The sequence below is a fragment of the Lemur catta genome, chromosome 19 (assembly GCF_020740605.2).
Source record: "Lemur catta isolate mLemCat1 chromosome 19, mLemCat1.pri, whole genome shotgun sequence".
In the NCBI taxonomy this organism is placed as follows: domain Eukaryota; kingdom Metazoa; phylum Chordata; class Mammalia; order Primates; family Lemuridae; genus Lemur; species Lemur catta.
The window spans coordinates 24,325,895-24,353,828 of record NC_059146.1 but is presented as its reverse complement, the minus strand read 5'-3'; the positions used below and the strand labels follow the sequence as shown (position 1 = coordinate 24,353,828).

At 52.2% G+C, this 27,934-nt stretch overlaps 2 protein-coding genes across 5 annotated transcripts; one reads left to right on the top strand and one right to left on the bottom strand.

The window, feature by feature from the left end:
• Window positions 1–42: 42 nt before the first annotated feature.
• Window positions 43–4,151, top strand: EMP3 (epithelial membrane protein 3). Of its 2 annotated transcripts, none has more exons than XM_045531275.1 (5): window positions 43–264; window positions 1,238–1,330; window positions 1,622–1,724; window positions 2,595–2,735; window positions 3,882–4,151. In XM_045531275.1, exons 2-5 carry the CDS (start codon window positions 1,253–1,255, stop codon window positions 4,049–4,051), a joined length of 492 nt encoding a protein of 163 aa, XP_045387231.1. In that variant the 5' UTR covers window positions 43–264; window positions 1,238–1,252; the 3' UTR covers window positions 4,052–4,151. The 2 variants fall into 2 exon arrangements, with proteins under 2 accessions (XP_045387231.1, XP_045387232.1); XM_045531276.1 differs by having other exon boundaries at window positions 164–264; window positions 1,134–1,330.
• Window positions 4,152–5,162: 1,011 nt separating this feature from the next.
• Window positions 5,163–26,841, bottom strand: TMEM143 (transmembrane protein 143). Of its 3 annotated transcripts, none has more exons than XM_045531272.1 (8): window positions 26,687–26,841; window positions 26,077–26,317; window positions 24,598–24,702; window positions 14,401–14,595; window positions 13,078–13,208; window positions 12,322–12,601; window positions 6,816–7,005; window positions 5,163–6,299 (listed from the first exon to the last, which is right to left on the bottom strand). In XM_045531272.1, exons 1-8 carry the CDS (start codon window positions 26,707–26,709, stop codon window positions 6,085–6,087), a joined length of 1,380 nt encoding a protein of 459 aa, XP_045387228.1. In that variant the 5' UTR covers window positions 26,710–26,841; the 3' UTR covers window positions 5,163–6,084. The 3 variants fall into 3 exon arrangements, with proteins under 3 accessions (XP_045387228.1, XP_045387229.1, XP_045387230.1); XM_045531273.1 differs by having other exon boundaries at window positions 26,077–26,596; window positions 26,687–26,708; XM_045531274.1 differs by having other exon boundaries at window positions 6,151–6,299; window positions 6,816–6,943; window positions 26,687–26,819.
• Window positions 26,842–27,934: the final 1,093 nt, after the last annotated feature.

Below are 27,934 nucleotides of genomic sequence, written 5' to 3'. Positions count from 1 at the left end.
GTGGGTATAAAAGGGTCAGTATATATTGAAAGGAGTAGAGAAAGAGAGAAGGAGGCCTAGGCAGTGTGGGCAGGAGACAGAGAAAAGAGGCAGAAGGAGAGAGAGAGAGAGAGAGGGTTCCGGGATTGGAGAGGAGAGCGAGGGAGGGAGGAAGGCGGCGAGGGAGGCGGGGGCCTCGAGAGAGTGGAAGGAGGGGAGAAGGGCGGGGCACGGAGGCCCAAGCGAGGGAAGAGACTCCAACTCTGACTTTTTCCGCGGCTCTCGGTAAGTTTCCAGTCCGTTATTCAGGCTGGGATTTCTTTCTTTAATTTACTTGGGAGTGTGGCAGTTTGGGAAGGACACCCCCAGGATGACAGAGACCCCCCCACTCTCAGCCCCCAGGAAAATCCTTGTAATTTAAGAAGTGATCTCTTAGCACTTGGGGTGGGGATATGGTAAGGGCTGGGGCCCGGCAAAATTTTAGGGTCCCAGCAGAGCCCTCCACTGGAAAAATTCCTGCAGTTTTTCCCCAGGGGAGTCCACTCTCCTCTGAGGGCCCTTAGATCAGAGCTGTGCATGAGAACACCCCAAGTCTGGAACCTCTAGCTTCCCTGTTTCTGGACACTGAAGGGTTCTGGGGGGCTGGCTCCTTCTTCTCAGGCCTCTCTCCCCCTCCAAACACAGCTCCCATGCATTTCCCCCAGAAGGTGTCGGGCAAGGAGTCTGGCAGCTGGGTGGAGTACGAACCTCATGGACATAGCCAGGGGCTGGGGTTTCCCGGGTGGTTGGAGGCAGGGGGGTTCGATGAGTCACCAGATGACTCACCGGGTCCCCCTCCTCCCCCCACCCCGGAGAGGAGTGGTGTGAGTCAAGGATGCCTGTCGCTGGGGGCAACGCCTAGCTCCTGATAAATTGGGGGGGGGGGAGAGGTCGGGGACTCAACTTGAATTTTCATGATCTGGCCCGTATGTGCCCAGAGACAGGGCTCTGAGAAGAGAGGAGCCACACTGCCAGTCCTACTTATTCCAGGACCCCAAGAGTCCATCTCTGGCCCTCTCCAGCCCTAAGCCCCTGGGGAACAGAGGAATCCAGGCCCCAGCGTCCTCCTCCCTGAGGGCCCCAAGAGTCCAGGCCCCTGCCCTCTCCTCCCTCAGACCCAGGAGTCTGGACCCAGCTCCCCACTCCATCAGGACTCGGGTTTGTCACCTGCCTCTGTGCTAACCTCGTGAGACTTCATTTCCTGACTACCCTTCCCCAGACCGCCACCTCAGTCATGTCGCTCCTCCTGCTGGTGGTCTCTGCCCTTCACATCCTCATTCTCATTCTGCTTTTCGTGGCCACTTTGGACAAGGTAAGCCTACTTGTAGCTCGTGCCTTCTGCTGTCCTGCAGACTCCCGCCACGCCCCTCCTCTAAAGTCACTCTGGCCCCGCCCCTTCCCCCAGCTCCGGCCGTTTTAGCGCCACCTCTGATGCCTAGCCCCTGCCCTTCCCCCTGGCCACACCCTTTCCTACGAAATCCAAGGTCTCCCCAGTTCTGCCCCTTCCCAGGAACCTCGCCCTTTTCTTAACCCTTCCCACAGTCTCCCTGATCCCGCCCACTTTCCTTTCCTAATCGTGCCCTTGTTTCACGGTCCATCCCAGTCCTGGTGGACTCTCCCTGGGAAGGAGTCCCTGAATCTCTGGTACGACTGCACGTGGAACAACGACACCAAAACGTGGGCCTGCAGTAACGTCAGCGAGAATGGTGAGGGGTGAGGGGCAGCAGGACTGGTCTGCAAAGGGGACGGTAAACCCCAAGTCTCCTCATGACACCACAGATTAGGAACCCCCAGAGTTTCAGTGGGCGGGGTCCGAGCCTGAGTGGCTGCGTGGGTGGGGTTGATGCGTGCCTTCTATCTGGAAGTGGGCAGCATGTCCCTGCTCTAAAGGAAATGAGCTAAAAGACTCTCCTTATGATTCAGAAAGGGTGAAGGCCACATGCTATATGTTTAAGGAATGGGGAGAAAGCTCCCAAGATTCTGAGAACATGAGATTGTTTCCAAAGTTCTAAGGAGATAGGGCTAGTGTTCTCCAAGGATGCTTGGGACCAATTCGTCCAAGTTCCAAGGGGGTGGGGCTAGAACCCCATTGGGTTCTAAAGGAGTGGGGCCAGATGCATCTGAGTTCTAAAGGAATGGAGCTGTATCCATCTAAAGTTCTAAGTGAAAGGAGGTGAAAGATTAAGTTGCTTTTCCCTAAGATTAAACCAAGTGGTCTGCTCTCACCACTTCCATGCAGCATTGGACGGGAGGTAACCAATGCAACAAGGCAAGAAAAAGAAGTAAAGGGCACGGGAAGGGAATTGGTAAAAAGTGTCTCTATTCCCAGTAAATATGTTTGTTTATGTAGAAAATCCTAAAAATTCTGCAAAGCAACTACTAGAACTGATAAGGGAATTTAGAATTTAGCACAGTTACAGGGCTCAAGGTCAATATAAGTGATGCTCTTAAGTATCTAAGCTTGGATGGCGCTTAATAGGAGGGGGGAGGGGAATAAGTGGCACACGATGAACAAGCAGGTAGGGCTGGACTCTGGGCCCACTGTGACTTCCACCTCTATGTCCTCCCTACTGCAGGCTGGCTGAAGGCGGTGCAGGTCCTCATGGTGCTTTCCCTCATCCTCTGCTGCCTGTCTTTCATCTTGTTCATGTTCCAGCTCTACACCATGCGGCGAGGAGGTCTTTTCTACGCCACCGGCCTCTGCCAGCTTTGCACCAGTGAGCACTCCCCCCATGCCACCCCAAGAATTGAGGGGAAGGGAGGGGGTGTGTCAGGATGCTAGGTGTCCTGAAAATATGAAGATCTGATAAAAGAAAACAATTTTCAATAGCCCCAAAACCACAGGAGTGCCTCCATACCCTGCCACTCTGCCCGAGGAACTAATGGGAGTTGTAGTTTTCAGTGACTCAGTGGTGGTCGAGGCATGGGTCTGAGTCGTGGGGGCACTGGCACCGGGGAATGCAAGCCTTCAAGGAGCCAGGGCTGGGGAAGGGGGTATAGGTAAATAATTTGGGTCCCATGCATGGCTGGGGGTAGCTAATTAATACCCCAGAAGAGAGCTCTAAATCATAATAGTAATGGGATTTGTGTCAGCCAACTCCTATTTCTTGTGTACCTACTGTACATCAGACACTTTAGGGAGTTTTGTTTACTTTTTAATATGTTGACTTAAAAAATTAAAGGGCTAAGTTAATCATAGTACCCAGTTTTGGGAATATTATCTTCCTAGATTCCCGCAGAGCCCCTCCCTTGTTTTATTTTATTTATTTATTTTATTTTATTTATTCTCAAGACAGAGTGTCGCTCTGTCACCCGGGTTAGAGTGCAGTGGCACAATCTAGCTCACTGCAACTTGCAACTCCTGGGCTCAAGCGATCCTCCTGCCTCAGCCTGCCGAGAAGCTGGGACTACAGGCGCGCACCACCAGGCTGGGCTAATTTTTTCTATTTTTAGTAGCGACGGGGTCTCGGTCTTGCTCAGCCTGGTCTCCCTCTTGCTCAGGCTGGTCTCGAACTCCTAAGCTCAAGCGATCCTCCCCCTTCGACCTCCCAGAGTGTTAGGATTACCGGCGTGAGCCACCGCGCCGGGCCCCCTTGCCTCATTAATGCACCACTGCATGTTTGGCTTGTAGAAAAACACTCAAAAATATTTCTCGGAGGGATGGACCGATAATATCGTCCCATGACCAGTGGTACTCAGAGAGATTAAGTTGCCCAAGGCCACGGAGCTGGGGAGAGAACCGAAACCCCCAGCTGGCAGAGCTGCTGCCCACTCACCCTCCGGCCCCTCTTTGCCCCACGCGCTGTTGGGAAGTGTAGTCTTCTTGCGGGCACTGTGTGACGCGCCGATCCCTTCTTCCGCAGGCGTGGCTGTGTTTACCGGGGCGCTCATCTATGCCATTCACGCCGACGAGATCCTGGCCAAGCACCCGCGAGGGGGCAGCTTCGGCTACTGCTTCGCCCTCGCCTGGGTGGCCTTCCCCCTCGCCCTGGTCAGCGGCATCGTCTACATCCATCTGCGGAAGCGGGAGTGAGCGCCCCGCCTCGCCCTGGCGCCCCCACCCGCTGCTGGCCCCTCGGTCTCACCCAGAGTCTCCTTGCGTCCTCCAGAAAATAAAACTGTTTAACTGCGGACTCTGCCTTGATCTCCTTCCTTCCTTCCGCCCCCAGGGACCTAGGCTACAAATGCCTGACCTCCCCTTAACTAAGGAGGGTCCCCACCACCAGCCGCTCCGCCCTCAGAATGCCCATCTCCCAGCCCGTAGCCCCTCCTCCCCACACAGGACCCCGGAACCCCAGGTGCCTTTTCCCTCCCACAGACCCAAGAGCCTGGGCCCTCCCTTCTTGGGACCCAGGAGCCCTGTAAGAGGCACCTGAGTCTAGACCTTCAGACACTTCTGGGGAAGAACCAGGAGTCTGGGTCCCAGCCCTGTTGGGATCAGGAGTATGGAGTGTCCGGTCCTCTCCTTGCCCAAGGTTCTGTCACTCTGCGGCGCTCTCTCTTGGACCCTGGCATGTTGTGTGTTTCTAGATTTGGGGGTTTTGTTTGTTTGTTTGTTTTTTAACTTTCTCTTTAACCCTCCCTCTGGAAAGTTTTTTTCTTTTTTTTATTCCTCCCAACCCCCCACCCCCACCCTGAGTTTCCCCTTTCCCTCTTGGAAACCAGTCTCCCTTCTTCTCTGGGACACAACCCCTCCTTGTCTCCTCTCTCCCCAAAGGCTGCCTCTAGCCCATAGGACACCTTCGTAAAATTCAGAAGGCATTCCCCTCCTCCCGGCTGACCCAGTCCCACGCCAGGGCACATGTAGGGCACGAATTGGATTTTACAGCCACCCACCCCCTGGCTGTGTGCCTTGAACAAATTTGTGCGATGAACAAATCTGTACAGCTGCACGTGGCTATTGTATCTCCTCTATTCGTGAGGCCGTGAGAACCAGGCCCTCTCCTCAGGAATCAGGTCCTTCTAAGATCCCCTTCTGTGACCCAGATAGTCTTTGCTTTATGAACCATGAACCCAGCCTCTCTCTAGGACTACAGCTCTCTCTGGAATTCGACTACGTGCATGAGTATCCCCCACAAGATCCAGAGTCGCTTCTTTCCAGGGTTCTGATGCCTTACCTCCAACTCCTGCAGCCACTCCACTCATCCAGATTTATTAAACATGATTTATTCGTTTAGGAGAGGGGATGGGGAGAAATTGATAGACAAATAAATAATTGCACAGACCGCTAGTGGCGGGGAGATCCAGACCGAGGTAGTTTCTGTAGAAATGGTGAGGGACCTGGGCAAGGAAGGCACCTGAGGTTGTTGGGAGCCTGAGTGGCAGCGAGTCTTCGGGTGAGGGTGGTCTCTGTTTCCTTCAGACCCACAGATGTTACCTGGCACAATGTTCCCAGCCCCTTCAGCCTGGACACCCTGATCAGCAGTTGACCAGATGGCCCGCCATATAAGCAACAGCAACTTATAGAAAGATTAGGTTTCCTCTAGAAATTCCGATTGGTTGCTTCCCTGCCGCGACAACTGGCTGCCCAAGGTTGATAGTGCCCAGCAGCTGTCACTGGTTGTTTGCCAGGAGGCAAAGCTGAAGGGCTCTGCAGGGCTGCCGGCTGAGGCCCCGCCTTTGTGCACATGATGGGCGGTTTGCCCGGAGCAGGCTAAACAGACAATGATATACGAGTATAGCGTCGGGAGAGCACAGCATTAACGACCCTACTTGGTGGTTTATAGAATCCAGAGCTGAACGGCTGTGATTGGCTGGCACCCCCAGCTCCTCAACTAAACCACGTTTGGATGTCTATGGTGAGGGTGGGTCTAAGAAATAGACTAGGAGCAGAGCTAAATAGCTTTGATTGGCTGTTCATTAGAAGTGGGGGGGGGGGGCCCTAGCAAGTGCTGGATGCTTTGATTGGCTGCTTTGTTTAAGCATACGGTGTAGCAAAAACAACTGCCTGTCAGTCATTGGAAGTTGGAGAGACATAGTAACCCTGATTGACAGCTCGTCAATCACAGGAGGCGGGGCTTCGTTCCTAGCCAGGTGGCTGGGCGGGGCTGGGCAGCGAGGTTTCAGTCAAGGGTTGTTACTGCTGGGTGCAGCCTGGGGGGACTCGGAAGTGACTGTGGCCAACGGGTCTAGTCTGGGGAAACCCGGGGGTGGGTACAACCCCACGCTGGGAGTCAGGGCTTGCAGGTGGGCAAGGGCCCGAGTTCCGTTGAAGGCCACGTCACAGCCTGACTGGGCCAGGAGCCAGTTCTCCACCTCTGACTGGAGCCACCTGGAGGTCTCTGCAGGCGGAGAGGCAGGTGCCGTGAGATTAGATTGGGAAGGACTGGGAGGGGCCGGCGGAGAGGGGCGTGGGTTTGGAGAAGCCTAGGGGTACACTTGAGGCTTGGAGGGGCGTGGAACAAGACCTAGGAGGCTCTAGAGGGCCAGAAGGCTCCGCTCTGGGGCTCTCTTTTGGGACTCTAGTTCAGGGAAAGTGTGGCTTCCGTAGGGAAGGGGACCACCTGGGACTCACATAGGGAGCGGGGCAAGGGTACTTGTAGGGAGAAGGTGGGCTCATGTAGAGGAAGGAGTGCGGGGAGGGGCATACCATGGATCCAACACCCCCAACGAGGCCGAGGTCAGGAGAGGGAGGTCACACCAGGAACCAAGATCAGAAGTTGGAATTGGGGATCCCGTCCGCTGAGAGGTAGGGTCTTATTGCAAATTGGCCAGGTTCACCAGTGGAAACTGGGGGTGGGGACGAGGCTTCGCGGGGGCAGGGCGCCCTGGTGCCGGGTCCCAGGGCCACGTCCTACCTTCCGGCGGGCCGCCCGCGCCCTGCGGCCGCCGGGCCAGGAAGCTGTGCGCCAGCAGCGCCTCCTTGGTGTGCTCGTCCTGCGCGCGCAGGGCCAATGCGCTGAGCAGCTCCGAGTTGTTGGACGTGCTGCGGTAGTAAAGCATGTGCGCCAGCTCCAGCGCCTGCGCGCTGCGCCGCTGCCCGAACATCTGCAGGCAGGACAGCGCCGGGCCGGCTCAGCTCAGGACCCGCGCCCATGCACACACACACCCCTGGGTCACCCAGGCTGGCACATCCTTCCCTCACACTCCCTGGGGGAGGGGCGGGGGCTGTTGTAAAACACAGCTTCCCCCAGCACTACCCAGACCCCTTCAGGGAGGGTCCCCAGGGTTGGGGTCAGAGGATCTGTATTTTTAACATACACGTTCTCGCCCCGGTGGCTCCAAGGCCACCAGCCCCACCTAGGTAGGAAGACTACGGTTTTTAGCAACCACCGCTGCACTGGTTTGCTCATGCGAGCCACGTCTTAATGGATCTGCTCAAAGATTTCCAGATGTTACGAGTTTTAGCCTTAGAAGATTTTGTCACAATAAGTCCTTATCTTTTAGAGACATACTACAGTATAAGATGATGAGTTTAGGATTTGCTTCAAAACTATCCAGTGGTGGAAGAGCGGGGGGTCTTTAGACGAAATCCGATCGACTATTGCTAATAGTTGATGCTAGGTGCTGGCTACACGGGAGTTTTTCATACTATTCTATTTCTCTATTTATTTGAACTTTTCCACAATGAAAAAAGGTTTAAAATATTAAATTGTAAAGAGAAGTGGAGGGAAGAATGTTGGGGGAGGGGGAAGTCTAGGGCCCAGCTGTCTATTGGCTGCCCTCTTCCCCACTTTGGCCCCTCCTTTCTTGGGCCCCCCCCCCCCCCGTTCCTATCCGTGGCATCTCCAAGGAAGAGAAATGAGAGCCCACCAGTGCCCTCTGGGCTCACAGTGAGAACCTGCACCAGGATTCCTCCTTTTACCCACAAAATGAAGTCAAGGCCACTGAATCCTGCCCCAACTATGCCCCTATCAGCTGCGAGTCCTTGGCTAAGACCTAAGTCCTGGGGTAGCACTGTCTGTAAAACGAAGTTGATGCCAGGGAGGGTTCCATAAGTCAATACACAGTTAATAAAACACTTGGGACAGAGCCTGGGCCCTCAAAAGCACTTAACAAACATTAGCTACTGTGGAATAGTCGTCCATAGCCTGTGCTGGGTGCCCATAGAGTGTTGCCTGTCTCACATCAAGGACTGAGGTGAAATGCCTCTGAAATCAACACACCACAGAAAATTGCTGAAATGGCTTGCACGGTACCAATGACACGGCTGTGTGTGGACTGTACTCTCTTCTTACTAGCCCAGCACAGTCAGTTTATGTTCTTGCATTGGAACGAATTGCCATTTCTTTGGTTGAGGGCAAGATGCAAGAATAGCTTGCTTTAGGGACCATCTGATATGAAAAACACATTAAGTTTGTGTCTATGTCTGCCAAGCTTATGAAGTTGAATTCTCCCATGTTAAAGGAGCAGGTCATGCCACTCCATGGCACACAGATGACGCCAAATGTCTCCCTGGAGAGGGGTCGCCACCTGCCACCTGCATGGTCCCTTCAGCACAGCCCACACTGAGCACCATACCTCCCCCAGCCCATTCGTTCCTCCTCCCCTGGGATCTGTATCTGGTGTGGCCCCACCATCTACTCAGTGTCAGGCCAGACCCCTAACGCTGTCCCTGCTCCCTCCTCACCAGCCTGTCAGTCCCCAGCCTCATCCTGCTGTGCCCTAACTCTCTCAGCCCATCCGCTCCTCTCCAGCCCTACAGCTCAGCCCAGCTCAGGCTTTATCCTCGCCTGCCTGGTGCATCACCCCAGCCTCCTCCCTGGCCTAAGTTTCTCCCCTTCAGTCTGTCCACACACAGCTTTAGAGCTGCCCCGGCCCCTCCCCTGCTCACAGCCCTCGCGTGGCTCCCCAGTGCCCTCAGAAAGCCAGGATCCTTGACGAGGCCCTCCCACTCACCTCGTGCTCCTCACCTCTGAGTGCAGCCCACAGCCAATAAGCCAGACCCTGCTCTCGCAGGCCCCTAGGCCCTGGAACAAGCCAAGTCACCCCTGGTGTGTTCTTAGAAAACACTCACTGCCTCATCCTCAAAGCTCAGGGTGAACATCACTTCCCATGGATGGGCAGTTGTGTCCTCGGGTTCCTGCAGTGCCGACTACGTCCATTAGGCACTGACTGTGGGCATGGTGGGCCCCACACCTCTCCCTCCAGGGCAGGATTGGACTGATGCATCTCCAGGGTGCCAGTTCAGCAACCCCCCCCAGGCTGCCCCAAGCAGCCTTAGCAGCTGGGCTAAGGGGACTCACAGTAAAGCCCGGGGTATGGTGGAGCCCACATGGGGCATCATCCCTGCCTGGGACATCTGGGAAGGCTTCCCAAAGCAGGCAGCCTCTGAGCTAAGGGTGAGGGGTGAGCAGGGGTTGGCCAGCCCAGTGAGGGGGAAAGGATATTTCAGTCCAAGGGAACAGCATCTGCAAAGGCACAGAGTGAGGGGCAGCAGGGTCCGGAGGTCAGGGGAGGTGCCACAGGCATGTTGGTAGAACTGAAGCATAGAATTTCAGCTGAAGGATTGTGTCCGAAGAAGCTGTGGAAGCAGGGTCCCCAGTGCCAGGCTGTGAGCAGGGGAAGGGGTGGGGAGGGACAGGGCAGCTCTAGGTTGAGTGAGAGATGGGCTGAAGGGGACAGTTTGGAGGCTGGGAAGAGGGCCTGAGCAGGGGCATGCCACAGAAAGGAGGACACGGGGCACAGAGACTCCGGAGGCAGGAATGGCACACTGGGGACCAAAGGGTTGCAGGGCAAGGGAAGGCAGCTCTGGGAATCTAGCCAGTGACTGGAGGGACAACAGGCCATCCACAGATGGGGAACCCAAGAAGAAGAGGAGGTCGGGGGAAACTCTGTGCTCAGCCTGGCTGTGGCCGTGAGTTTGTAAAGGGCCCAGTGGGGAGGGCTGTCCCTGAGCCACCTGGTCGGGACAGTAGAGAGCTGGTTGTAGAAACCACAGACACAGAGGAGCTCTTTGAGGGGAAGAAAAAGGGCTTTGCGTCCTGCCACAGGGGTCTGATCTGACCACCTATCCCGAGATAAAAAAGGGAACTTGGGAGGAGCAGGGGTTTGGAGGGAAGCTGGATACTGGGCTCAGTGGGACTCAGGTGTGTCCAGGGAACAGGAGGGGGCAGGGGTTTGGGACAGGTAAATGGGCCTGGGAGGGAGACTGGGGAGGACCCACATTTAAGGTCTACGACCTCAGGCCAGGGCATGGGAAAATATCTAATGAATGCACTAAGTTAACTAGGGAGCTGGGTTGTTGTTGTTTTGGATTTTGGAGGGGTTTTTTTGTTTGTTTATTTGTTTGTTTTTGAGACAGGGTCTCACTATGTTGCCCAGATGGGTCTTGAACTCCTGAGCTCAAGTGAGCCTACAACCTCAACCTCCCCAGTGGCTGGGATTACAGGCATGCGCCATCATGTCCAGTGTGAACTGGGTTTTCAACTGGGCTTTTCAGAGACTGAAAGGCTCCACAGCCCCCCTGGGGCCACCGGGGGGTGGGACAGACAGTCTATCCTGAACCTAGACTCAGTGTTTTCTCCCTAGAAGGGCTCGACACCCCTTGCTGGCCCCGCTGCCTTTAGTCCCGTTCCTCCCTTTCCATGGTCACTTTTCTTCCCCCCTTAGTCCCTCCGTGCTCACAGCCCTTCTGAGGCTCCCTACTGCTCTGAGGATAAAGTCCAGGGTCCTCTGGGCATTCAAGGCCCTCACCACCCTCTGGGGCCCCACCTCTCTACCCTGCATCCCGGACTCCAGTCCTGCACGCTATGCCAAGCTGTCCTCACTGGTCCCTTCTCCGCCAGGCTCTGTCCTCCCCTCTCAAAGCTTCACTCAGATCCTCCCTGAGCCTGGTGCCGGGCAGGAATCACTCCCTCCCCAGCCCTTCTCTTGGCTGGAGCCTCCTAGCACCTCACAGCCAGCACAGCCTATTATCTGAGGGATTTATTACCAGTCTTCCCAAGAGCCTGTCAGGATGGCCGAAAACAGCTTGAAAACCAATGAGCCAGTAGGTGAATGATCGAGTACAACAGATGCCTCACACCAGTCTACACTCCTGGGGTCAATGCCAACCCTGGGGAAGAATCAGTAAAAGGCAGCTCCTCCCGGCCGACTCAGCCTTAAGACAGGGCACATGGTTTGGCAAGTGGGGCATGAACTGGGTATCAGCTCCCACTTGTCTCCTCGGCCACAAATCCTTGGATGGTGACCAACCTGTGCAACTGTTTAAGGCAGCCCTGTACTCACATGTAGCAGAATCAGGGAGGGAGCTTGTTAAAAATATAGTTTCCTGGGCCCTAGTCCCAGAGTTTCTAATTCAGTCCATTAGGGCTGGAGCCCAGGAGGCTGCATTATAAGCCAGCTCTCCCAGCGATAATGATACCCAGTCAGGATGGGGACTCAGGGAACAAACAGCCCAATTGGTAATGATAATAATAATAATCATGATAATAGCTAACTCTCACATAGTACTTCCTGTACTCTGCGCAAAGCTCTGTTCTCAGCACTGTATGCATATTAATTCATTTAATCCCCGTAATAACCCTGTAAGTTAGGTCCTATCATCATCCCCACTTTGCAGATTCTGAAGCGGAGGCACAGAGAGGTTAAGCAACTTGCTCAAGATCACACAGCTAGAAGACAGTAGAGTTAGATTCAAATCCAGGCAGTCTAGTTCCACAACACACACCCTTCACCACATCACTAAAGTGCCCCTAAAGCAGGTGCTCAATGAGCTGTTAGCTCTCATATAACACCTACCATGAGCCAGGCTCTGTGGATTCACTTATTTCATGCTCACAAATAACCCTACAGGGCAGATCTCATTATTATCCCCATTTTCCAGATGAGGAAACTGAGGCACAAAGAGATTAAGAAACCCACCCAAGGCCAGGCACGGTGGCTCATGTCTGTAATCCTAGCACTTTGGGAGGCCAAGGCAGGAGGATCACTTGAGGCCAGGGGTTCGAAACCAACCTGAGCATCACAGCAAGACCCCATCTCTACAAAAAATAGGAAAATTAGCCAGGTGTGGTGGCACACACCTGTAGTCCCAGCTACTCGGGAGGCTGAGGCAGGAGAATCGCTTGAGCCCAGGAGTTTGAGGTTGCAGTGAGCTATGATGATGTCACTGCACTCTAGCCTGGGCAACAGAGCAAGATCCTGTCTCCAAAGAAAGAAAGAAGGAAACCCACCCAAGATGTGTTGAGTAAATAGGGAAGGAAAAATGGAAGGGAGGGAGGAGGGAAAGGAAGGAAGAAAGGAAGGAAGGACAGCACAACACAGGAATAATGCATGAAATAAACAAAAATATAGGTGGCCCGACCTGTCTGAACACCAAAGCACAGGGACACAGGAGGCAGGGTGGGGTGGCCCACTCACCTTGGAAGCCCGCAGGCCCATGAAGATGGCAAAGAGCAGCAGCAGCAGGGATGTGGCCATCTTGAGGTCCGTGAGCACCACCATGCCCACATTGACAAAGAACACCACGCCAGACACGACCAGCGTGAAGTTGAGCAGGGCGCGCTGCAGGGTGGGCGTGCGCACCTTCAGCTCGGGCAGCAGCTGCTCCAAGCCCTCCAGTGGCGTGTCCTTAAAGCTCTTCAGCACCAGGTGTCCTCGTTTTGTCCGGGCTGCCAGCACCACCCGCTTAAAGTACCTCCTGAGGGACAGAGACAGAGGCAAGAACAGGGTCAGGACTGCCCCGGGGAGACCCCCGAATCCCAGGAGGCTCTCTCTGGTTCTACAGTCACACAACCATTTTAAAAGTTACTTAATAATGGTAGGGAAGGAATCAGAAATAAGTTGTGTCCAATAACAGGGGATCAATTAAATAATGCAGTCCCTATCATTGGACATGTGCGTTGTTCATTCTTCAGAATATGGACTTCTCTCTCTGAGCCTCAAGTTTCCTTGGGAAATGGGGAGAACTGTCCCTACTCTTTCTCTTTTCCTGGGAATTGTAATACTCACTTTCCCTTGGGGAGAAAAGGCAGCATTTGGATTATTCCCACCTCCTTATTTCTTAACTTCCCACCCAGGCCCCAGACACCCAAATCCAGACACTGACCTGTCAGTCCCCTTTCATCCCCAACTTTGCTCCCTCTCACTGCAGCTAGGGAGCAAAGGGTGCCTCACCTCTCTACAGGGGGCATCTTGGTGAAGAAGCCACGCTTGGAGCCCACGCTGGACATACGGGGCATCTGCCCGACTCGCTGGCCCAGAGCCCAGAACTGCATATAGATATACTGATCCAAATTTACCATCACCTGCCAAGGGGGATGAAGGAAGCAGAGGCAGCTGAACACAGGTGGGGATGTTGAGGGCAGGATACCAGAATTAGATGCCCCTCCCTGAAATAATTTCCCCCCTTTCCCTACTTATCACCATTCAGTGTCTAGGCAGGGCAGCCACATATGGGTGCTCATGTTGTATCCTGCACAAGGGCACACCATCTAAGACAGTGCCATTCACATAGTAATCTTCTTTATTACTATATTTCCTAGAATCTAAGATGCTACTGCACAAGGGCCCACCATCTAAGATGGCACCATTCACATGGTAGTCATCTTTATTACCATATTTCCTAGAATCAAAGGTGCCACTGATTTTAAGATACCCAATTATTTTATGAAGCAACTAAAAAAGAAAATATGTTGCAAATTAAACCATGTCACACCACCACTTGTAAGTCACATCCCAATTTCAGAGATGACAAAATATGACTTTAGAAAAAGTACATTTTATTGGTTCATGCCTGTAATTCTAGCTCTCTGGGAGGCTGAGACGGGAGGATCGTTTGAGCTCAGGAGTTCAAGACCAGCCTGAGCAAGAGCGAGACCCTGTCTCTACTAAAAAAAAAAAGAAAAGAAAAGAAAGAAATTAGCTGGACAACTAAAAATATATATATATAAAAAATTAGCCAGGCATGGTGGCGCATGCCTGCAGTCCCAGCTACTTGGGAGGCTGAGGCAGGAGGATTGCTTGAGCCTGGGAGTTTGAGGTTGCTGTGAGCTAGGCTGATGCCACAGCACTCTAGCCTGGGCAACAGACTGAGATTCTGTCTCAAAAAAAAAAAAGAAAGAAAAAGTTCATTTTAAAATCACTAAAATGTGGAACTTCGGAAGATTTTAGCATTTTTATTATAAGTTTGTTGACTTTAAGGATATTTTGTATTATCTATTATTTTTGTATTAGTTTTATATTATCTATTATTATAATTGTCTGGCAGATGGTGATAAAGTTTCTAGTCCTAAGAAGATTCCTATCATATGATACTTTTCCAAGAGGTGGCAGTGGAGTGACCTGAGAAAGTGGTGCCTTTTTCTAATTTACTAAGTGTGCCCCATGGGCTCGTGTCTTGCGCCCAGGACTACAACAGCCCCTGCCTCCCAAAGGCTCCACCCACCCCCGAAGACCCCCGCCCCCCGGAGTTTTGCTTCTCCTTTGGAAGACAGGTACCTGGACCTCGTCCTGAGGGTGGTGGACCACCAGTGCGTAGGCCAGGGTGTCCTCAGAGAGCGGGGAGAAGTTGGCCTGGGCCAGCAGGGGCTCCAGGGCCTGAAGCACCTCCTGCTCATTGGACAGACGCTGGGGGTCTGTTAGCGATGGCTGATCGAGGGTCTCCCTGTCCGGGTTGATGGGGTCGTATAAGGCCTGAGGAGAGTCACAGAGAAAACAATGGGCTGGGTCACAGCATGAGGGATTGTAGGGAACGTTCCTTTCCCTTTCCTTGGAATGACAGGGTACCCCCAGGGCTGGATCTTGGGTCCTCTTCCCTTTTCTCTCTTCAGACTCGCCCTAAGTCGCCTTGCATTCCTGTGCCTTTATACACCATCTCTGTGCAGATAACTGCTCAACTCACACCTCCACGTGGACCTCTCATCCACGTTCCAGAACTAGTATCCAATTCCGGTGCATGAGCCCATGTTCTTCCCTTTTCCTCCCACAGTAAGAGAGGTGAAGGCAGACACGGGGATGCCCAGGGCGAGACTACATTTCCCAGCCCGCCTTGAGGCTAGGCGTGGCCAGGAGACCAGGGTTTCACCCATAGACTGTGAGCAGAAGTGACAAGTGACGGGGACACCTTTCCTCTCACTGTTCCCTCCCCTGGTCGCCCACTCTTTCCTTGTTCTGCCAGCTTAGAACAAACACTGTTTTGCCCACTGTGTTGTAAATATTTTTAAGTTTTCTGAATATTACAATATTTTGACATCTTAAAAAAAACCTTTCAGGCTGTAGAGAGACTGTCCCTCCCGGACCTTGCCAGTTCTTAGAGACAGCAAAGGGTCCAGCCAGGAGCATGTCTTTGCTATGCAAACTAACCAGTCCAGAACCAGACCTCCTCTGTCTGGCCCTTCCCCCCCAGGAGACAATACTCCTCTGTGGGAATCCTCCCAGGGCCAGGTGCCAGGCCACTAGGGACCACCCCTGTATCTATGGTTTAAAGCCCAACAAAATTATTCAGACTAGCCAACCACAAACTTCACCCTACCTGCCTTGCTTTTCCCATGGAAACTCAAGGAAACCCCAGTGAAGGCTCTGACCACCCTGGTACCTTTCCCACATGGCCCTGTGTGGCATGGCACACCTCCTGTCTCCAGGACCTATGAGTATAATAAATCTGTTTTTTTTCCTGAGTCTTTCCTTGTCTCCTGTAGTGGCCGCACCTGACTGACCATCTCATAAAAGAATACAAAACACCCATGACCCAGTTTTGACCATACAGAGATAAAGACAATGCTATAAAGGACAGCAGAGCAACAAGATGGAAGGAACCTGGGTCCCAGAATAATCTCCTGTGTAACAGAGCTGCCCATCCACCCTGCCCCACTTACCCCAGGACTGTCAAGTGGGAGAGAAAAAAATCCTCCACCTCCTTTAAGCTGGTGTGTTGTGGTGTCTATTTATTAAAGCAGTTAAGTCTTTATACTAACTAAAACAAACTTCCTATTCTGTATTTCTTTTTGGGTATCCTAGTCATCTCCAATCCAACATGTCAAGCTCACAGATCACACTCCCCTACCTCCAACACCAACCTTCCAACAAAACTACAATTTTGGATTTTCTCTCCCTAAACCCATTCCCCTCAACTATCCCTGGCCTTTTCTCTGAACACCAGACTCTTATATCCAATTATCTCTTTGACATCTTGGATTGGATGACTGATGGCCTCTCCTATCTAACATGGCCCAAAGAGAATGTGTCACTGGCCCCACCCCCAGCACTCGCACATCCCCCTTAGTCATCTGCTTTTGGGAATGGCACCCCCCTCCGTGCAGATGCTCCGGTCAGAAACCTTGGCAGCATCCTTAATCCTTTCTTTTTTTTTTTTTTTTCAGCCAACATCATACTGAACTTAATTCCTTTCTTATCATCACCCCACTTCCAATCCTTTGGCTAGTTCACTTGTTAGGCCCCCAAATCTCTCTTGAACCCACCCTCCTCTCCATCTTTGCCACTATCTTCTCACCGAAGCCACCTTCAACTGTCACCTAAACAATTGCCTCGGACTTCTGCTCTGCCTACTTCGACTCTTGCCACTTCCAAACCATTACCCACATGACCTGAAAGAGCTTCCTGAGACTATGAACAGACCCGTGCTCCGCCCCTCTAATGGCTTCCTATTGCATTTGGAATAAAATCCAGAATCTTCCCGCAATCTTCAAGGTCCCTCACAAATTGGCCCCTGCCTTGCCCACCTCATCTTATGTATCTACACACCCACCCCCCAAAATTGTTTAATAGATAAAGAAAAAGTGAGTGTCCACTTGCCTAGACTACTTTGCTCATGGAGAGACTGAGTCTCGGGATGACATAGAACTTGTCCCAGATGATACAACAAGCCTCAGAGGGAAATCACCCCTCTATGAAACACGTCCTTAAACCCAGCCCTCTGTGTGTCTCTTGGGAGAGGCAGCCTTAAGAAGCAACCTGTTTAGGCCAGGTGTGATTGGGAATTAGTGGAAGGAAGAGGGGAGGGTACTCCAAGGGGGAGGAATGGCTTGGGCCAGGGCCTCAGAAATAACTGAGCAAGGGGACTGTGACGCACAAGAGAGTTGAGCTGAGGAAAACTTCCTCTGAACTAACTCCTAGGGCTGGGGTGTGCTGGCTGAGGACAGGATGTGAGCCCAGTGCTAAGCCCCATACCCGAATCCTTCAGTCCAGGCTGGCAGAGGACTCCTACAGCCCATATCCTGGGAATTATGGAGTGACCCTGAGAAATTCCATTCCCAGGCTGAGCTGCAGATTGAGATGGGGGGAATCTCAGAGCTGGAGGAGAAAGAAATCCGCATCCATCAAATGTCCAATGCAATGCCAAATTCTCCTCTGGACTTCACATCCTCCCAGGGCTTCAAGCCAGAAGCCTGGACGTCGCACGTGATCCCTGCAGCTCCCTGCTGCTCACACAATAAATTCTGCCAATTCCACCTCCAGAGCTGATCAGCACTTTAGCCAGCTCTCTCCTCCCCTCCAGCCCTGTCCCAGCCCTGCCACCATCGCTTCCTCCTACCTAGATGAGCCCAAAACCATCTCAATGGTCTCCCCAAATCCCATCTGACCTCCCTGCCAATCTGTTCTCCACACAGCTTCCAGGGAGATCTCACACACAATGACAACAGTAATAACCAATGACAATAGTGCACATTTATGTGGTGCTTATTATGTGCCAGGCACAATTCGAAGCATCTTACATGCACATTTTCACAGTGTGAAAATGGTAATATTTTATCCTTATTTACAGATGTGGAAACTGAGGCACAGAGAGGTTAACTGCCTGAGGTCACATAACCAGGAAGTGGTATACCCAAATGACACATCTGACCATGTCAATCTCCTACTAAAACCCTTCCAAGCTTCCTGCTGCCCTCAGGAAACAGGACCACACTCCATACTAGAGCCTGCAAGGCCCCACAGGGACTGACATCACAAGCCCCCTCAGTCACTCCACACCAGGCACACTGGCTTTAGTTCTTCCAGCCATAACAACCTTGCACATGATGTTGGGAGACTCTCCCTGCCCCACTCCCTGCCCCCTTCCCCTTTCACTACTGAATTCCTACTCCTCTGTCATATTCTAACTCCATTATCACTCCCAAAAAGCCTTCCTCCACTCACCAAGCTGAGCATGGCTGCCCAGTGTGGTTGGGCAGGATGTGCACTGCACAAAGGTACCAGCTCTAAGGGGCACCATCATAGATGCTGTAGACCTATACATACATCATGACAGTCACTGTTCAGATGGAAATAAAAGGTACAGAAAAGCACCATCCAATAGAACTTCCTGCAGTGATGGAAAAGTCCTAGATCTGCACTGTTCAATAAGGTCACCACTGGCCACTAGTGTCTACTGAGCACCTGAAAGAAACATGATGAATACAATTGAGAAAGAAAGGCCAGGTGTAGTGTCTCATGCCTGTTGTCCCAGAACTGTGGGAGGCCAAAACAGGAGGATCACTTGAGGACAAGAGTTCAAGACCAGCCTGAGTAACACCATGAGACCCGGTCACTACAAAAATTAAAAAGTTAGCTGGGTATGGTGGCATGCATGTAGTTCCAGCTACTCAGGCAGCTGAGGTGGGAAGACTCCTTAAGCCCAGAAGTTTGAGGTTACAGTGAGCTATGATTGCACCACTGCACTCTAGCCTGGGTGGTAGATCGAGACCCTGTCTCAAAAAACAAACAAACAATTGAGGAACAAAAATTTTTATTTTACCTTAATTACTTTAAATTTAAACAGCCACATGAAGCTAGTGGCTACCATAATGGATGGCGCCAGCATAGGGAAAGGGGAGGCTTTTTCTAATTTGCACAGAACCGTGCCCCTCACCTCCACGGTGTAAGTTTGTTTGTCCATTCCCTGGGGACAGCATCTGATCCACGACCATCCCTACCATGCAAGCTTAGCTCCCTGAAAGCAGGGCCCAAGCCTGATTTCACTCTTCAGTGAAGCCCCAGCACCTGGCACCCGGACTCACATAAACATCTGCAGAAAGAATGAAAGATTTAATTGGGTCTTCATGGTGACCGCTGCTGCCATTTTCTATTCTCAAGAATCCTCTTGGGGACCTCACATACCATCTGCCCACTGAGGACTCCCAGATTTCTGTCCCCAGTCCAGACATCTCGCCTGAGCTCCTGATTCACACAGCCAAGAGCCTGCTCAGCATTTCCATGCAGACGTCCCATGGGCCTCTCAACGCCTCTATCAGGGCATCCTCTCCAACCCCCTATGTCCCAAACCAGGTCCTGATCCCTCCCCAAATCTGCTGCTATCGCCATCTTCCCCATCTCAACAGAGGCCAACTCAATCCTTCCAGGTGCTCAGGCCCAAGGCCTAGGGGTCATCCTGCGTTCCGCTCTTGCTCACACCAACCAGCGAATGCTGACAGCACCACATTCAAGATAGATCCTGAATCCCACCACTTCTCACTCCCTTGTCTGAGCCACCCTCCTTCCTCCCCTGGACGGTGCAGTGGCCTGGCCTGGGTGCTGGTCTCCCTGCTCCAGTCTTCACCCTTAGCCTGCTCCACATATGGCCACTAGAGTGTGCCTGTTCCCACCTAAAGCAGCTCCTGTCCCTCCTCTGCTCCCTGCACATTCAGTCAAAGCAAAGGCCTCACCAGGTCTTATAAGGCCCTGCAGGATCTGGTCCCAGTTCTCCCTTTGCCCTCACATCCGGCCCTCTTCCCCTAGCTCACCCAGCTCTAGCCCCACGAGGCCTCCTTGCTGTTCCCCCTACACACCATGCACACTCCTGCCTCAGGGCCTTTGCGCTTACTGTTCCCTCCGATCTCCGCATGGCTCACTCCTCACCTGCGGGTCTCTGCTCCAATGTCACTGCCTCAGTGAGGCCTTTCCTGACTACCGTACCTAAAATTGCAAAACACCTCCTGCCTTGCTTTCTTTTTCTCCTTATTTAGGTTTGCCAAATTTAGGGGAAAAAATACACTCATCCCTCCGTGTCTATAAGGGATTGGTTCCAGGAATCCTTGGGGATACCAAAATCCATATATGCTCAAGTCCCTGATATAATATGGCATAATATTTGCATATAACCTATGCATATCCTCCTGTATACTATAAATCATGTCTAGATTACTTATAATATCTAATTGATAAAAACGCTACATAAATAGTTGCTATACTGTATTGGTTTTTTGTGTGTCTTGAAGACAGCGTCTCGCTCTGTTGCCCAGGCGTGAGTGCAGTGGCCCAGTCATAGCTCACTGCAGCCTTGAACTCCTGGACTCAAGCGATCCTCCCACCTCAATCTCTCAAGTAGCTAGGACCATAGGCACACGCCACCACACCCCTCTGATTTTTTTATTAATATTTTTTTGTAGAGAAGGAGTCTTGCTATGTTGCCCAGGCTGGTCTCGAACTCCTGGGCTCAAACAATCCTCCCACCTCAACCTCCCAAAGAGCTAGGATTACAGGCGTGAGCCACTATGCCCAGCTCTGTATCGTTTAAGGAACAATGACAAGAAAAAAAAAAAGTCTGTACATGTTCACTACAGATCCAATTTTTTTTCCAAATACTTTTGATCTGTGGTTGGTTGAAGCCATGAATGCAGAACCCACAGATATGGACTGCTGACTGTATAAGACACCCAGTTAAATCTGAATTTCAGATCACCAACAAGCAATCTTTTTAGTTTAAGGATGTCCCATGCGGTATTTGAGGATGCTATTGCACGGGACATACTTATACTGCACAAAAAAATTATTCATAGTTTATCTGGAATTTAAATTTACCAGGTATAGTGGGTTGAACAGTGTTCCCTCAACATGCAGTCCCTTCAGAACCTCAGATTATGACCTCATTTGGATGAGGATGGAATTAAGGTAAGGACAGAGATGAGATCATACTGAATCAGGGTGGGCCCTAAATCCAGTGAGAGCGTCCTCATAAGAGGCAGAAAAGGACACACACAGACAGAAGAAGGCCACATGATGATGGAGACAGGGGTGGAATTAATGTGTCTACAAGCCAGCGAGCACCAAGGATTGGCGGCAGCCACCAGAAGCTGGGAGAGGCATGGGACGGTTCCTCCCTCAGAGCCTCCAGAAAGAACCAACACTTGACTTTGTACCTCTGGCCTCCTGACCTGAGAGAATAAATTTCTGTTGGTTTAAGCCACCCGGTTTATGGTCATTTGTTATGGAAATGAATAAACTGGACATCCTGTACTCCTGCGGTCCCCAACTCCCAGGCCATGGACTGGTACCAGTCCGTGGCCTGTTAGGAACCAGGCCTCACAGCAGGAGGTGAGCAGTGGGCGAGCAAAGTTTCATCTGTATTTGCAGCTGCTCCCATCACTCACATCACCGCCTGAGCTCAGCCTCCTGTCGGATCAGCAGTGGCATTAGAGTGTCATAGGAGCCAAACCCTACCGTAAACTGCACATGTGAGGGATCTAGGTGGCTAGTTCCTTATGAGAATCTAAAGCCTGAGGATCCGAGGTGGAGCTGAGGCGGTGATGTTAGCCCTGGGGAGCAGCTGCAGATACAGATCATCATTAGCAGAGAGGTCTGACTGTACAATAAATGCAATGCGCTTGAATCACCCCGAAACCATTCCCCTGTCTCCCGCAGTCTGTGGAAAAATTATCTTTGAAGAACCAGTGCCTGGTGCTAAAAAGGTTGGAGGCCACTGCTGTACTCTGTCTGGCAACCCTATCCTTAGATCTTAGCACCTTTAAACACATTTTACTTCTTTACCTTGTTGCTGGTCTCTGCCATGCTCCCCGCTGTGCCCCAGGACCTGGAACCACTGGGGAGACACAGTAGGGGCTCAATAAATATTTACTGAGAGAATGCAACAAATGAATAAATAATGAAAAAAGGGCCACAGAGAGGTCACCTGCCAAGGCCACCCGTACTGCCAGTGAACAACAAAGCTAGCGTCTGAACTGGGGCTGTTCCGATTCTTTCCCTGCCCAGGCCTCTGCCTCCCCTGTTACCTCAGCACTTCTGTTTAAAATCTCCTGCCTCAGAGATTATATATATATGTGTGTGTGTATATATATATATATATATATATATCTTTCTATGTTTCTACCTATTTAAATGTCTATATAATGAAATGTTTTTTGCAAAAAACTTTTAAAATAGAAAAACAAAAACCACCCCAGCTCCTGAGGCTACAGGTGCCCTGCAGAAATGCTTGGGGGCAGGTGGATGGGCTCAAATTGCAGCTGCGCCACTTGTGAACTATGTGACCTTGGGCATGTCATGGGTCCTCTCAGGCCCTCAGTTTCTTCCAGTGCAACTAGGCTGATGGCAGCTGCCTCTCAGCACTGCAGGAAGGAGTTAAGGAGCCTGACGCAGAGTGAACACTCAGCAAGGAGGGGCTGTGATGGCCGCGTTGCTGTGGTTGTTATTATTCAAAGCAAAGAGGGGAGCTGCAGAAAGAGGGCAGTGGCAGGATGCGGTGAAGGGTGAGCTCAGTAGGCTGGAGGTATCCAAATCCTACATATTCCAAACAAAGGACTGGCCCTTGGCCAGCTCCTGGGAGGCAACCATTAAGCCCTGGGAATGTCCTGCCTGATAAGAGTGTCTTAGTTTACCTGGGGCTTGGGCCACTCGGTATCAATTTGACCCCTGGAGGGGCTGAGACAGGTCAGCCACCATGCCTACATGACTGATGCCAATAAAAACCCTGGACACCAAGGCTCATGTGAGCAACCCTGGTTGGCAATACTGCTTGCATGCTGCCACACATCTTTGCTGGAAGAATTAAGCACTGCCCAGATGACTCCACTGAGAAAGGACAGCTAGAAGCTCATACCTGGTCTCTCCTGGACTCTGCCTCATGTACCTTTTTCCTTTGCTGAATTTAGTCACTGTCCTTTTGCTGTAATATTAATAACTTGTTACTATGAGTGTAATAGCTTTTCTGAGCTTTGTGAGTCCCTTGAGTGAAATCATTGAACCTGAGGGTGGTCTCGGGGACCCCCAACACAGGCAGGTTCCTGGGAGGTGAAGGAGGGGAGAGCTGAGAATTTGCCTTCCAGACACCACTCTTCCCTGGAGTTCTGACTCTTTTTGGATGCTCCTTGTCTATGCCTCTCACTGGTTCCAGTTCCTCCTCCTGATTTTTCAAGGCTGGTGCCCCTCAGGGCTCAGTCCCGGGCCTCTTCTCTTCTCTGTCTACACTTGCAAAGAACTGAATGTTTGTGTCCCCCTAAAACTCATATATTGAAATCCCAACCCCAAATGTGATGGTATTAGGAGGTGAAGCCTTTGGGAGGTAATTAAGTTATGAGGGTGGAGCCCTCACAAACAAGATCAGTACCCTTATAAAAGAGATCCCAGAGAATTCTCTCGCCCTCTTCTGCCTTGTGAGGACACAGCAAGAAGGTGCCATCTATGAGCCAAGAAGCAGACCCTCACCAGACACCGAATCTCCTGGCACCTTGATCTTGGACTTCCCTGTCTCCAGAACTATAAGAAAGAAATATTTCTCAAGCCACTCAAACTATGGCATTTTTTGTTATAGCAGCCTGAACAGTCTAAGACAACACTAGTTTCCTTGGTGGTCCCACTTAGTACCATCTAGATCCTCCCAGAGCGGATTCTCAGCCCAGACCTCTCCCTTTACCTCCAGACCCACATATTCGAATCCATCTCTCTACCTGGCTGTCTAACAGGCAGCTCAAATTTCTACACCCAAAACTAAGCTCTCAGTCCTCCTGGCAGATCTCTCTCCCCATCTTGCACCATGGTCTTCCACATCTCAGTAAATAGCAGCTCCATCCTTTAGGAGGCTCAGGCCTAAAAGGCTGGGGGCACCCCTTGACTCCTCTCTTTCCCTTACCACTCTGCCCCCACAGCCTGCACACCAGCAAATGCTGATGCCTTCTGACACGACCCACATCTGAACACTTCAGGCCACTTCCACTGCTGTTACTCTTGCCAGAGCTTTCATTGTCTCTCACCTGGATAAACATAATAGACTCTTCAATAGGTCTCCTTGCCTCTGATAGTCTGTCCTCTAGGTAGCAGCCAGAGGAATCTTGATAACAACTAGCTCAGCTCACAGCCCTCCTCTGCTCAGAGCCCTCCTATGGCTCCCAGCTCACTCAGAGTCAAAGCAAAGTCCTCATCGTGGCACACAAGGCCCAGTGCAATCCGCCCCCATTCCCTCTCTGTCCTCATTTCCCACCCTCCCTGCTCGCTCACTCTCCTACAGCCACAGTGGCCTCCTCACTGTTCCTCAACACTTCAGGCCCACTCCCACCTCAGGGCCTTTGCACTTGCTCTTCTCTCTGCCTGGAACATCCTCCCGCAGACATCCATCAGGCTGGTTTCCTCTCCTCATGCAGGTCTTAGCGTACCTATTGCCTCCTCAGGGAGCCCTTCTCTGACCACTCTAAAACAGGTCCCCATCTTGTCCCTCTTTATCCTGCGACTCTACTGTATCATTCTTCATAGCACTGACCACTATGGGGCATCCTATTTTATATTTATGTTATTTCTTATCTCCCAGATTGGAATGTTGGCTCCATGAGGGTGTGGCTTCATGTGTCCCATTCACTGTTGAATCCCCAGTGCTTAGAACAGGGCCAGGTTCCAAGTAGGTGTCAGTGAGTATCTGCTGAATGAGTGGTTGAGCAAACAAGTGCCATCGGGCCGGAGAGGCCCTGTCCTCACCTGCAGCTGGGCCAGGATGTGGTGGTAGTGGTACAGGGTGCAGAAGTCCACATGGGTCGAGAATGCCTCCAAAGCTGCCTTCTCTGCCGGACTCGAGTGGAATTCCTGTTACCTCAGGAAGCAAAACTTCTCTGTAGGCCTTTTCCCTTTTCCCATGGGAGGAATTCTTTCCCTGGCAGCCCATACACACAATCAGAACTCTTAAACAAAATTTTAAAATTTCGTTTGGGTTGGGGGAGGGGAGGATTATCAATTTTACTGACCAAGAAATGGAAGCAACCCAAGATAGTGAAAAACAGATGGCTGAACTCACCAACATCCACACAATGCTTATTGTGTGCCAGGAGCTGTTTGCCAGCACGATATCATCCTCCAGAGGATGCAAGAAAGTGGATGGAATTATAACCCCTGTTTCTTCAGAGGGAGAAACTGAGACTCAGGAAAGTCACTTGCTGAGGGCCACAATGTCCTTGTGAGTTAACTCCAATCTAGGCCTGCCTGACTAAAGAACACACATATTGAGCCACTTCTTTGTGTTTCCTATCTCAGTGCCCCGAGTAAATGTCTTCACTTCTTGAGCCTCAGTTTCCCCATCAGCAACAGAGGATCACAGCCTTTTTCTCAGAGGGTGAGAATTTGATGAGATTATATGTGTCCATATGTATACATGTGTGTTTATGTGAGTGTATATTTACATGTGCGTGTATATCAAGTCTAGCACAGGACTGAGTACATATAGTAGGTGTTCAATAAATGTCAAATGAATGAAAAATAATCCTCAAGAATGACAGGTATGGTGACAATGGTGGGGGTAAGAGCTCAAGTTCCGGAGCACCACCAGGACTAGGGTGAGGTGAACAAGGCACCCAGCTCACTCTGAGGGTTGAGCAAATGCCTCACTCACCTCACCCGAGTCCTGTCCCACCTCTGGAGTCGGATCACTTCGGTTCAAGTTGGGCTGCTATGCTGTGGCCTTGGGTAAGTCACTTTTCTTCAGCATGCTTTAGTTACCTTTTTGGTAAAATGAGGATGACGGTGGTTCTCTCTCTTACTGGGTTGTTCTGATGATTCAATAATACGTGAAAAATGTTTGTCACAGTGCCATAGAGAAGAGCTCAAATAGTATGATAATAATTATGATTATAGCTTTGTGACGATGTAGATACAATTAGTAGGTAGTAGAAATAGTAATGAGAATGATTATTATACCCATTTTACAAAGGGAAAAACATGCCCCAGGGAGCGCCTGTTCAAGCCCCCGGAACACTCCTGAGTCAGGAATGGACGCTGCAGCTGCACCTCAGAGACGGGCCTCAGCTTTCCAGCTCACCTCGCGCCCACTTGGAATTATGAGGGGACCAGAAACTACAACTCCCAGGAGGGGCCAGGGCAGCCCTCTGTAGCACGTAGGGGGCCTGCCGCCGCGAAGCCTGCCGGGAATCGTAGTCCCCAGGCTCTCGGACCCGGGACGGGCGGTACCTGTATCAGGAGGCGGAGCAGCTGCTCCTTGGAGAACGGAATGAAGCGCTCGCGGTACTGCTGGGCCCAGTCGCGGGGCTCCTTGGGGTTCCACATCTTGCGATACTCCCCCATCTTGGCCGCCAGCGACGACAGGGCCCGGGGGGTCCCGAGGAGCGCGGGCAACAGGGGCCCTACTCGGACCCTGGACCCCCATACCCCCCGGGTCACATGCAGCATGGCCAGACCCTTTCCCCAGAGCCTAAACCAGAGAGAAATAGGCAGGGGTCAAAGGTCATCTGGAAGAAAAGCGCCTTCTCCACCTCCGCGTCCCGCCCGCTAGGGGCCGTCCCTATCTCAGGCTGGGCGCAGAGCCCATCCGACCGTCTCGTCTCGTAGCCCCTCTTGCCCGTCCCCTCCCACACTGCTGAGGGGGCCTGGGTCTCAGATAGGGGCCAAAGGTCTTAGGTTCCGGGGTGTTTTGCAGGCCCAGTCATCCTGTAGTCGTACAATTGTTCAGGGTCTAGACGGCGAAGTGCATCTTAGGAGAAAAGGAGATGCTCAGAAAAGCTACCTAGGAGGTGCAGGGCCACCCTCCCCTGGCCATGCAATCCCCCACTCTCTCCCTCACCTTAGCCAACGCTGGACTGTCATTGAGTCTCCTGCGCATGTGCAGGAGGGTGTCCTGGGCCCCCGAAGTTTGGCTTCAGCCGGCTGTACAACGCATGCGCAAAGCCTGGGTCAATGAGAGCGGTCCATTTCTCCTCTGCCTCCCCTTCTCAACTGCGCATGCGGTATCTGCCTGCCTTGCCCCCACCACCAGCCTCGTTTGGGCGTGGCGCATGCGCCGCAGAAGTGTCTCCTTGTCGACTTGCTTCAAAGGGAAGGGGCCGGGCAGGCGCGAGACTCCCTAGAGGGATGGGGCGGGGCAGGGCTCACGCGCGCAGCCCGCCAACGGCGAGCAGCCCAACGTCCGCTGAGGCCACGCCCCCGCCCCGTCAGCTCCGGTGTAGGTGGTAAAAGAAAGGGGGCGGGACTTGGGCTCAGCCAATCAGCTGTGGAGGAACGAAAAGGCGGGAAAAAGCGGAACCAAAAGAAGGCTGAGGTGGCGCCCGGGACCGGGAGAGTAGGGCGGGCTGAAGGAAGAGCGGGCCTCCAGGTGACAGAGACTGGCCCACCAGAGTAAGGGTGGCCCTTTGTCCTGCAGCGTCACCCCCAAGCCCCAGCACCCCCATTCCACGTCCTTAAAGGGAAGACCTCGATTCCAAGAAGGTAGCCTAATGCCGGGGGCATGGCCACCTCATTCTGAGGGGACAGCTCAGTTCTCAGATTCCCCACAGATCTGAGGTCCAAACTCCCAACTTGAGGAAATGTACTTTTATGAAGATGGAGCCGCATTCTAAAGGAAGGCCCTATTTCTGGAAAATAGCTCCAAATCACAAGGACAGCTTAAAATATACTCTGAGGTGTCTGGGTTCCCCATTATGGTTGCGGTCACCCCAAAACCTGGACGAGATTCCTCTGGTTCAGACCTCCCAGGGGTTCTGACCTTGAATGCGGCACCCCCTACTCCCCAGAAAATCCCCCGTGTGTCCTCTGGCAGAGAACGCGGGCCTTAAACCGGGCCCTCCCGCTCCTGTGTCAAGGGACATGGCCCCCAATAGCCCAGCCCTCTCCACACCCCTTCTCCTTGGCCTGGGAACTCCTTACCCTGCACACCTCCTCTGGGACCCCTGACCCACTCAGCCCCTGTACCCAACTCCTGGAGCTTGAAGCAGCCCCTTCGCTGTGTCCCCCACTCCTGGGACCTCCAGTGCCCCCCTCAGCCCAGACCCCCATTCCTAGGACCCCCAGAAGGCCCCTCACCCCTTGTTCCCGG